Raw genomic sequence first — 12037 nt, 5'->3', positions numbered from 1 at the left:
ACTTCCACTTCATTTGAGTGCAGTCACCTCTGGTAGGCACCCTCTGTATCGGCGATAGGAACAGCCACCACCAGAGGTCGTGAGAGAAAGCGATTTAAGCGGGAGGGATTGTTGCCTGCTTTGTTCTGGTTGTAGGAGGAGATCAGGGGCTGCTCCTGCCGTAGGCACCTCACAGAAATGTTAGATAGTATGATCCCAGGTCCAAGTGTTTCATAAAGAACTTCTCAGTCTCTGGACTAGAATCTGACAGCAAGGAGAATTCAAAGTTTTTTTGTTTTGTTCCATCTTTCCCCGTGCTCCAGGGCAGCAGCAGTGACACACGTTGCGTCCCCGGTGCAAAGGCAGGAGACTGTCAAGAGTGGCCCATGGGTGTGTTTTCCCCTGCCCTTGTGTCACACCAGGGCAGTCTTGTTGTTCCAGAGAAACTCAAGCCATGCATCAGAGTTAAGGAGATGAGAGCACCTTAGAGGAAGTTGTAAAGAGGCAGGGATTGGGCTGTTCAATAAACTTACAAGTGGTAGGAGAAGAGGTAATGGGCTCAAGTTAAGAGGTAATGGGCTCAAGTTGTACCAGGGGAGGTTTAGGTTGGATGTTAGGAAGAATTTCTTCACTGAAAGGTTTATCAGCCATTGGAACAGGGTTCCCAAGGCAGTGGTGTCTAGGGTATTTATGCATCATATAGATATAGTATTTAGGCATATGGTTTAGTTAGGGACTTGTCAGGTTAATGGTTGGGCTCCATGATCTTGGAGGTCTTTTCCAGCCAAGGTCTTTCTGTCATTCTGTGATTGGCCTCTTAGGTCTGAGTGTGCCCAATGCTCTACTTGGCCTTGGATGTCTGGTCAGCTGTCCCTGTTGTCCCCCATCACTGAATTCTGAGGAAGCACACCAGGGCATGCTGGTGACAAGGAGCTGGCAGGGTACCCACCAACCCCATTTAGTCTCTGATGGAGAGGTTAAATCCAAAGAAAACAAAGCAAAAAAACCAAAACCCTAGCAATCTTCCACACAACGGCTGTGTAACCAGTCCCAGAAGAATTTCCCCACCTTCTCCATAGCCACAGCCCTCTCTCACACTCAGGAGCAAAATCAAAATTAGCACAGCTTCACATCAGATGCCATTATCCAGCTAACACTATTTTTGTTAGAATTACTGCTCTTTTCTATGATGAGTGATCTCACTCTGAGATCCATGTTACTGTAGGTTTTTCCTGGTGTCCATGGGAGCTTTCTCAAGAGTACCTCAATGCTTTTGTGCAGCATTGTAAATCCACTGTTGCCCCAGTTTCAGCCAGCACTGACAGATCCTTCAGCTTGGCCCCATGAGGTGTGCTAAGAAGTGAAAGCTGTGCCTTGTCTACCATACCACAACATAAGCCCATAGCTGGTTTTATGGGTGCAACCTGCTGTGCTATTCATGCTTGAAAAATATTCAAACTTGGTCTCTGGTGTATTTTTAATCAAATTCTTACTCAACTAAATAAGAGAGGAGTGGACGAAAAACTCCTACAAAATAAATGGCCTAAAAGTTGCATATAAAGAAAACCATCCATTATATTCACTTTCTGGAAAAACTTAGGGTTTTGCACTCTTTCTTCATTATTATTCAGGATTGCTGCACATACCAAGACATTTATGCTTTTAGTTATGCTACAGAAGGGCTTATAGACCTCTCCATAATTCAGATTTCCTAGGGAGCACTGTTTTAATGTTCTTTACTTTTCTGTGGAATAATAGAAGACATCTAGAAGAAATACCCTAATCCTGGGAAGTTAACTCTGTTTCTTTGAAGCAAGCATCTATTCCTTGATATTTAACTGGGAAAAACTAAAAAGCCTTGTATGGGCACCAGGGAAGGTATTTCTGGAAAGACATTAATTGTTAATTCACCAATTGCTGACTGTTACCATTTCATGGTGTGCATGGTTAGAATTGATTAACCATCTGTTAGTGACTGACTTCTGAGGACCTGACTTTAAATCAAACTCAGAGACAGGAAAGAAATTCAAGGAGAAAAGGCTTGATACTGCAGAGCAGGCTCTCAGTTAATACCACCCTGCATTAATTGGCAGTAACATGTTTGACATAAGTGGCTGCTGCAAGTCCCCCCCCTCACCTCCTGGCAGATAGGCCACTCAGTGCTTTGTAAAGTGTAAGAAAAAGCACTTCATAAATACAAATATAAACACATTGCAAGTGGTGCTTGTAAAAGGAAGCAAGGACCTGGTTTCTGGCACGTTGCCTTTTTACACAGCGAAACAAAATTGTTATTCAAACCTAACAGGGCTTTGGCCAATTTAACAAGCAAGATTTATTGCAGAGGTTCCTTTACTGCTCCAGGATATGATTTCACTTTTGCAGAAGAAAAGAGAGATTATATCATTTACATAACAAGGTTATAAATAAATAATTGGTTACTGTACTTCCAAGTATACTTCCTCATGTGCACAGATGATAAAAACTGCCTTCAGATGTTGCTGCTCTCATTTCACTCCAGAACAGGGGATTTAAGACTGAAATCTCATCCTGAACTCACCCCTTGTGCCTGAATAAATGATAGTGACCTGCTGTGAGAGTTGGCTAAGCAGAACCTTGCAGGTTGAAGTGCTCTTCAGGGAAAGGGAAGTCTGAAAACAATTCTGCCTGATATAGCTGTCAGCTCTGTTAACTCTTTGCAGGGTTTCACTTCTCTTGTAACAGCAGAGAATCCCACAGATTAAATACATGCTCTTTTTTCTTACCAGGATACCTGGAAGGAAACTTTACTGAGCAGAGTAGGCTGCTTAACTGGAGAAAGTGGTTCTGCTGCTGACCACCTGATAAAACTCGATTTTTTTTCTGTTATTTTTCCCCCTGTGCATTAACATTTGTTCCTTTTTCTTTTGACTTTAGGCTGAAATTTTCACTTCTCTTTAAAGGTCAGCTTCTTTCCTTCTCACCCCTCACATCTCAGCTCAGGCTTTTCTTTGTTTGGAGGCAAATCCTGTACTGATGTTATTGACACTTCTCCTGAGCATCTGGAACATATCAGATTAGACCAAAGATCTGTCTAATCCACAACCTCATGTTAAAAAGCAGCTGGTACAGGGGCTTCACAGGAAGGAGTTTAAGGAAGATAGATTATTTATCCCACATATTTTGCCACATGCTGATATCTAATACATAGGGATCAGTTCATGCCATGAAGTACATGGTATTGTACTTTTGCCAAATATTTGGCCTTTACCTCTAGTACTCTATCTGGTTTAGTCTGGCCTTTTCTTCCTCCTTTTCCTTGACACTAAGTATCTTGATGTGTCTTGATCAGTCACCAGCCAGAGCAAGAGGTTTTGATGTGGTCCAGATTTGACAATGGTTGGCTGCAAGCAGTTTCCAAAGCTGGGGTTTTGCATCTTCAGGGGGAAAAAACTGCTCTTGACAGACTTTAGCTGCGCTTCAACAACACAACATTTTTAATAGCTTGTTTGGGTTTTTTTAACAAGTAATGTTTGTTTTCTCAGGTTTGAGTCTTTGGTGGTTGCCTTTTCCTACCTCTTTCTCACTAGACATGATTCCTGGAAAAATTACTGTTTTGATTCTTCTCCCTCCTCCTTTTTCTTAGTGAAAACAGTATTTACTCTGGAGCTGAGCCTTAAAAAAACTACCAAATAACTTGAGGCTATTGAGAAAATCGTGAGAGTTCTCAAGGTTGGAACTCTTCTTTTGCCTTCAGAAAATACCTCCTTTTTCTTGAAAAAACAGTCTCCTGTGATACATTTTTTTCCTGGATGTTTTGACTGAAACAGGGACTTTTTCCACTGTTTGTGCAGAATTATAATTTCCCTCCTCTTTTTTTTCTTTCTGTTGATTTGTGTTTCCTTTACAGTGCTGCTTTGATTCTGGCCAAATGCCCAATACCTCTGGGTAGTATCTCTCAAAAGATGTTTGTTTTTTCCTCCACTTTGTCAACCTTCATCCTTAATCTCTTCTTTAAACTTATTTTTGGTCTTTCTCCAGGCACTTATATCTTCTTCTTCCCACTTGCCAGTTCAGCTCTGGAAATAAAGTCCAAATGTCATAGCTGTCTCAGATCCTGGTGAAGACTGTTGCAGCTCTGGGGACTTCCAATTAATCCTTTCCTTTCCTTTCCTTTCCTTTCCTTTCCTTTCCTTTCCTTTCCTTTCCTTTCCTTTCCTTTCCTTTCCTTTCCTTTCCTTTCCTTTCTTTTCCTTTCCTCTCCTTTCCTTTCTTCAGCATTAGCTGAACCCTTAGTATCTTGTGTAGAGGAAGTTATTTCAAAAATCTGTATTTTCCAAGTTTTATGAAATGGAAACAGACTTCCAAAATATGCTAGCAGCAATGGCAGGTAGCTGCTTTGAGTTTTATTCAGAATTTCTTCATTCTTACAGGGTTTCATCAGACTTTGGGAAAAAAATTGGGGTCCATCTGTTATTAATAATAAAGTGCCACCATGGCATCATGATGGGCAACTACACAGGCATGCCAGAAATTTGCAGCAGGGGTTCTGAACACAGAGGTTGGCAAGTGCTGGCCATTTTACCAAAGCAGCAGCAGGTGGGAATGGTTTAAAGTGTAGAATCCAGCCTCTTGGCTGATGAACCAAACCCTGACAAATGGTTCTGAATTACTTAGCATGTTCAGCTGCCATTAGGTAAGATGTCATCTCAGTACACATTATAGCTGTAATAAAACTGTACTGATCCTCCCTCCTTCTCTTCTATAAATGATGCTCCTTGATATTCCTTAAATTTTTCTGTAATTTCACAAGCACTGTTGCTCATATGCTGTGGTCATTTTGCTCCAGGGGGGAGATCTTTTCGATGCTATTACTTCCACCAACAAATACACAGAGCGGGATGCAAGTGGGATGCTGTACAACCTGGCCAGTGCCATCAAATATCTTCACAGCCTGAACATTGTCCACAGGGATATCAAGCCAGAAAATCTCCTGGTAAGTGAAAATTTAGCTTTCAGTACTGTTGATAACTTGGGTGTGTGTGAAAAGGTCTGTGCTTCTCCCTCCTTCTACATACACCCCCAGTTTGTTTTAGTCTTTTAATCTTCATTCTTTAATGTTAACCTTAGCACTGTAAAGCTTTCCTAAGGATAACAGCTATCACCAAAAAGCACACTAACATCAGCTGCTGTGTCTAGGCTGTTCCCCAGGACACAGAAGCTGTTCCAGTGACCACGAGAAGTGACCCTTGAGTGAGTTACAGTATAATTCCAAGCTTCTCCAAAATACCAAGTTGTTCTTTCCTTGACAGATCCCTCTGTACTTCTGCAGCTGCCTCAGTGATCAGTTTTACAAGCACAGTGAATACAAATCCTATGCCCTGATCGTGTCAGGGCAGAACCAGGAAGAGGCTTCAGAGTCCTTCCTTTCCCTGATGCATCTCCCAAATAATCACAGAGCATTTTTATTAATATGCTTACTAAAAAGCTGGAATATTTATTTTCCTGACTGAATCTGTGGGAACCCTATCCACTGACGACAGTGAAAAGCATTCCCTGACAATTAATCTTTCTTCTGAGAATTTTACATTCTTGAATGCAGCATATACTGCATTGTATGCAGCATTTACTGCAACTGATGTAGTTTGGGGTTTTTTTTTCTGAGAAATTATTTTTCTTGATTATTTCACTGTCTCCTGAGTTTTCCCAGATTTGCTGACATATTCCAGTATTAAGTTGTCCCAATATTCCATATATACTGCAACTATAAAACAAGATTTAAGATACCTAGAATCTCAGTTATCTCAGCTGTGCGGTCTCTGCCATGACTTCGTGCATTTCCATAGACAATGTGCTTGACACTGGAGAGGTTTTATGGGAAAGTTGACTCCAGTAGCTCTTACTGAACTTCCAGGGAATGGGATTTTTATCATTAGAGCTTCCTCTAATGGCAGGTGCCTTTATAGTTCTGGATGAGGAAGTAGTGTGCTCTCATATTCCAGAAACTGCTAAAAATGTGTTGGGTAGAAGTTTCACTGGACACTAAGATCTGACACTCCTTTCATAGGTAGCTGCATGCAGGATTTATAGCAGTCACTTGCCAGGGTTCATTATTGTTGTGACCTGGAGACTGCAGGAAGGACCTGGTTCAAGGCAAGGCTTGCCCTGGTGCTGTCTTGGCATGTCTCTAAATACTTTAATCCTGGTGACAGTAGAGTTAAGCTTTTGGGGGAAGAGAAAAAGGTAGGCAGGAGGTGGGGGCAACAGAGAGAGGATTAGATTTGCATGCTCAGCCATCTCTGCAAGAAACAATCACACTGTTTGCATTGTAGCTGAATAGTTTCTTAGTGATTTTCCAAGTGCATGTATGTAATGGTCTTGTGTTGATGTTGGTTTCTTAACAGTTGAGGATGCAGCACTTAATCTCTTGCAGCATCCTAACTCTTAAAAGTCAGCATTTGGCTCACAGATTATACTAATACTCTGAGTTTTATTAGATACTTGAAAGAAATGGAGACTGGTTTAGAATTCTTTGGGATCAGCCTTACCTGCATTCTGACCCTGTCTCTGACATTGTCTGTCTGTGGCCTTAGTGTCTCTTGACCTTTCTATCTTTTTCTTCTTATCTGTCAAATGGGATGGGTAGTTCCCTGTATCACAGGATTGCAGTTAGGGTCATTTTTTGGCATATAAAACACTTGCAAAATAGCTGGGTCTCAGGGTTTCTGTTGCTACAGACTTTCTACTTGCCTTCTGTAGCTTGCCTTTTGCTTTCAGCTCTGTAACCCTTTACCTTAGGTGAAGGTTAGGTTCATCTTAGATGAAATATCAATGGTATTTTTCCCTTGTTTTTCTAGTGCTGTTTCTGTCACACTGTCACTACCTTGCACCTGCAACCCCCTGGTAGTGTTGTTACAACAGGTTCTCTGGGCCACCGGTGTCAGAATCTGCCTCTTCCCCTGCACCGTTGTCCTGCCCATCGGATTGTAGCTCCAGGTTTAGGGAATCCTATAACAGGACTTGCCCAAAGCAGAGTAACTAACCAGAGGGGAGAGGGGGAGCAGCATCTGCCGTGATCAGTGCATACCTCAAGACTTAGACCCTCATTATCAGGAAAAAATAACAGGAGGCTGAGCAAGGCCTGCCAAAAGCTTTAGAGTTACTATAGGGAAAGTATGGTGGATGAAGGGGAACATCCTGCTCCGAAGGAGCTTAGAGGAGGATGCTCATCTGGAGCCTCCTTATTGCTTCTTTTCCTGGCTCCTGGATGAGCTTTCCCTTTCACCTCCCTCTTTCTCTCCTTTAGTGTTTTCGTTTCCCCCAGAGTAACCTTCACACTTAGAGCTGATGTGTGCCATCAGCTACAGACCATGCTAATAAATCTTCATGTGTGTGAGCCCATCTCAGAGTCCTATGTGCAGCACCCTATATTTTTGTAACTGCTTAAATATTCCTTAGTGTCCTCAAGGCATGTAAAGTGCACCTAAGAGTCAACTGTCTAAGAGTTCAGGGTGTGCTGAATACCTGTGATTTTGTTACATTTTCTTTTTGTTCTCTAGGGAGTGTCTTCAATATTTTAATTGGAAGATTTTTCATAATTGCTGCTATTTAGCACATTTATTTTGTCAAGACATGGGATGTCTTTATGGCAATTTAGTAAACCCTAGAGAACAACTTCTCTGACTGTTGCCATCTGCAGTGATCACAAGAACAGCTTAGAAAATATGGGCAGTCTTTATAGTAATAGGATACATATGGTGGCACACAATTATGTGTGGCTGCATTCAATTAATGTTGTACAATTACACAGTTTTATTGCTTAGTTAAAACAGTGAAAGCACTACATAGTAGGTAATTTGCACTAATCTCCATTTCTTTAATTGCCCTTCAGTATTTAAATGCAGTGGAACATACATAGGTTTGTTCTGAATAACATGAGCATTAAATTATCTTTCACATTCTTTGGCTGGAAAGCAGCATACCACAGCTTTATATTGGGCTCCTTTTTATATGGAGTTATAACAGGGTGAGGAAAAGTTACTTTCTTCAGTTTTACAAGTCAGCTGCAGTAGTTTTCCAAGGAAAGTAATTCCTAGAAACAGATGGGGCAAAATACGAGAAAATGCACCATACCAAAATTTCTGCATTGGTAAATACTGCTGAATAAGCCTTTTCCATAATTAATTTCCAGGATCTATGATCCATACAAGTGCTGTGTGTTGACGGAGGGAGTCTATGAATGCTGGGTAAACACAAGTCAGGGAGGGCTTTATGGAAGATAAAGCTGAAATAGAATATGAGATGCTAATTAGACTGGATTCAGCTCTTGATGTGTGATTGCAAACTTTACATTTTTCAGCAAGTGAATATTTAAAGCTGTAGTCTCTGGCCTTTAATTAAAACTGTTGTTGAAATTAGATTTATTACTGCCATTTGAGAGAGCACTTTCTTTAGTTTCAGGAACCAGATGTATTTAACAATCTGTGCTTTTAATAAAACCATAATTGCTTTTTTTCTAGTGCATTTCTATAAGCCTATCTTTCTTTCTGGCTTAGTAGCAGAGAAATGTGAATCCATTTTAAATTGCTGGTCCCCTTAAAGATCCAGATGTATTATTAAAAATAACATAAAGAAAGGAGTAGAACTCTGTGTATTCTGAATGTCTGCTTATGGCTGTATCACCTGGTAGCAGGGCATTTGGGACAGAGAGAGGTTTCCTCTCTAGACATGTCTGACATTAACAAAGGAGAAACTTGGGGAGAGCTGTAAAGTATAACTCGTTATATAGCTATATATTAGTTATATAAGCTATAGCAGATCTGTAAAAATTGGTGGTAAAAGACTTCAAGTTTTCATTTTTGCACCAAATGAGCTGTTCAAGGGTCAGTTGTAGAATTTATTGCATCTTTGTATGAACAAAATATAGGATTTTCCTTTACAAACTCTTATAGATAAATGTTGCTTGTGATGTAGGAGTAGCTGGTCAAGTTGGGCATTAATTTGGGGATTTTAATTTTGATTGTGAAATATGAGTGCATTCAGGGGAAGGTGCCCAAATTGTCTGTCAATTTTCAAAGTATTCAGAGAAGTACGTTGTAGGCAAGGAGAAAGAAAAAACTGTGAATTAGGGGGATTTCAGGCAGTTAGTAAATGATATAGTAGTTGCCTTGATGGTACTGTGTTAAATCTTTGCATTTTTCTCCTGATTTAGGTTTATGAACACCAAGATGGAAGCAAGTCCCTGAAGCTGGGAGACTTTGGCCTAGCAACAATTGTGGATGGACCTTTATATACTGTTTGTGGGACCCCTACATATGTAGCTCCAGAAATCATTGCTGAAACTGGGTAAATCCTTTCTAGTAACGACTCATTGATGTCTACACAGTGGATCATGTTAGCACCAATGTGCCAGATAGGAATCCTTGCATTTAAGACTTCTGTGCTGCTTTTGCTTGGCCATGAGGCAGAATCACAGCTCATAGAAGAATTTAGCTGGACAGGACTTCCAGAGGCTATCTTGTCCCCACAGCTCAGAGCAGGGCCAGCTTTGGAGTTATATTAGGTTCTGCCAACTGTTGCCCTCAAATTTCTCAGCTTAACACTGAGTTACTAACTAGCCATTTGCATCTATAATAAAAGTATTCTCTAAGCTAACTGCTTAGAGAGAGACTGCTAACTACCCTTAGTCCCTTAATTTTATTTCATTACCATGAACTGTCCTTTTTGATTTTGGTGTGTTCCACAGAGTAAATAATTGCTGGCCTGTGTCATCTTTGCAGGCTCCATGTTGATAGGCATCAATGTCTAATTCAAGAATACAGCACAGTATCTTCTGTGCACTCCTACATTCTGATATAATGTGATTTTAAGATATAATTGTAAAAATATTTGAAAGTGGAATTAGACTAAGTAGCTAGGACACAGGGAAAGTTCTGATGAGATGATACGACATTACTAATAATTCTGAAAATGTATCCTATGTTCTTGTACTCTAGTTCCCAAGAGTCCAATGTCTCTAATCATGTCTCTCATACTTTTAGATATGGCTTGAAGGTGGACATCTGGGCAGCGGGTGTCATTACTTACATCCTGCTCTGTGGTTTCCCTCCATTCCGTGGGTATGGACTGATCTATTCAACCATCCCTGTTCTGTGAATTGGTCCCTGTGCTGCTTTTTCATTAAGCACAGAGATTCCCACTGGAAAAATGTATTTGCTCTTAGGGCTTGGTTTTTTTCCCCATACTCTGCGTAGTAGTTTACACAAACCCCATAAATGTCTGTGATTGTACTATGAAATCTCTGTCTCATGTTAATTTATTTTAGTTGTAACATCATTTCATTACAAAACGAGAGCCTCCAGTACAGGTTCAGTGTGCCTTTGCCTGAAGCTTAAAATACCCAGTGAAATAAGCATCTTCTTTCATGGACCAAATCCAACATATTTTGTGGTTGGTAAAAGGTAATAAAAATGTTAGCCACTTAATAACTGGCTTAATAATGTCAGATCTTTTGTCCCCCTCAAAGCAATTGCAAAGTTGCTGGCAATACTAAAGAGAAGCAGATTACCTCAGAAAGAATTTACCAAATGCACTTCGTTTGATGATCTCACAATTCACATCCCTGGTTGCATGCTTGGGGGAAACCAACTTCTTCCAAAAGTATGCTAAGGGATTGCCACTGAAAAACAATTTCAAGAAGCCTATTGAAACCAGCTCTGGAAATAATTTCTTTGTGGGTTTTGTTGTTGTTTGTGTTTGGTTTTTACTTTACAGAAGTGGGGATGACCAAGAAGTACTTTTTGATCAGATTTTGATGGGACAGGTGGATTTTCCATCTCCATACTGGGACAATATTTCTGACTCTGCAAAGGTAGATAGTTATACATCTGCTTATATTGTTGATACTTCTCTAATATTAATGTCAGTGCTAGTATCTAATGAATGTTGTTCTGTCACAGTGCTGCATTGAAGTGTTTCTTATATCTCCTGATATACCTCTAAATTCCTCTGGGTCACCAATTACATGTTATTTTATAACTGTCTCTTAGACTCCAGGTGGTTCTGAAATGGACCCTATCTCTATATGATATTTCACACAAGGCTCACTAACAGCCTTTACTGATCAAGAAAAATTTTAATTAGCTTTGCTTAACCTACACTTCTCAGCTTGAAAGCTCCCTGGGACTGCACTTTGTATGTACTGATGATGGGGACCAGGTACCAACCTGGAGCCTTTGAATATTATATAATAATATTATAGGGAGGCTCTTTTCCCCTTATTAATCTCATTAGATGATATGTCTGTCAAAGAACCTTCTGTCAAAGAACCAGGCCTCACATTGCCTGTGACTCCTTATTTTCATCAGTTTGGTACAAAATACAGACTTCTGTCCACCAGTTCATGGGCTGCACCTCTTGGCACGTGATACAGGCAATAGAGCTTGAGACATTTTAAAACAGATACAATAATTTTCAATTAAAGATCCTGACAGAGTTCATTATATTTGCAGAGCAGATTAAGTTTTTTAACTCAGTACTGTGCTGCAGCAATAGTTTAAGTCACAGACCATCTAAGGATCTGATATTCACTGTTGTCATGTGTGTAAATATATAGAGAGACAGAGATAATACACAGCTGTATGTAAAAAAAACCCAAAACCAAACCCATAGAACTAGTCATATCATGATCCTGTAGGTAAGAGCTTAATTTCTGCCAGTTTACTTCTGTAGCCTGGATAAGGCAAATCCAGGCAAATCCCTGTTTCTTTCAGAGTGACAGTGTTTTAATTAATCACAAAAAAATTATAAACTATGGATTCATGCAAAGAAACTAGCATTCTACTTCCTGAATCTCCACTCTAAAGGGAAGTGTGATCAGGACTAACATTTTAGCCTGTTAACTAAAGAGGTTAACAGAGTCCTCAAAACAACATCATGGTGTTATAGGAGGGGTTCTTTGCAGCATTTTATTGAGAACTCTGCAAGTCCTTTGCCAGTTGGTGTTTTCCTGTGAAACTCCTTCTTCCATAGAGCTTAGTCTGAAATTTTTGTTTAAAAGCACAAGCCTGTTTTTTTTAACTTC

General features: G+C 40.2%; 1 protein-coding gene across 4 annotated transcripts in view; it reads left to right on the top strand.

The window, feature by feature from the left end:
- The window catches only part of DCLK1 (doublecortin like kinase 1), a 237456-nt gene that overhangs the window by 201177 nt on the left and 24242 nt on the right, over positions 1-12037 (top strand). For all 4 annotated transcript variants that reach the window (XM_071737573.1, XM_071737564.1, XM_071737581.1 and 1 more), the window contains 4 exons: positions 4805-4951; positions 9167-9300; positions 9996-10073; positions 10729-10825. In XM_071737573.1, the coding sequence (XP_071593674.1) occupies positions 4805-4951; positions 9167-9300; positions 9996-10073; positions 10729-10825 (456 nt within the window). The remainder of the gene's footprint in view (positions 1-4804; positions 4952-9166; positions 9301-9995; positions 10074-10728; positions 10826-12037) is intronic.

This window comes from Heliangelus exortis, chromosome 1 (genome assembly GCF_036169615.1).
Source record: "Heliangelus exortis chromosome 1, bHelExo1.hap1, whole genome shotgun sequence".
NCBI lineage: Eukaryota > Metazoa > Chordata > Aves > Apodiformes > Trochilidae > Heliangelus > Heliangelus exortis.
This window is presented reverse-complemented; position numbering and strand designations above follow the sequence as displayed.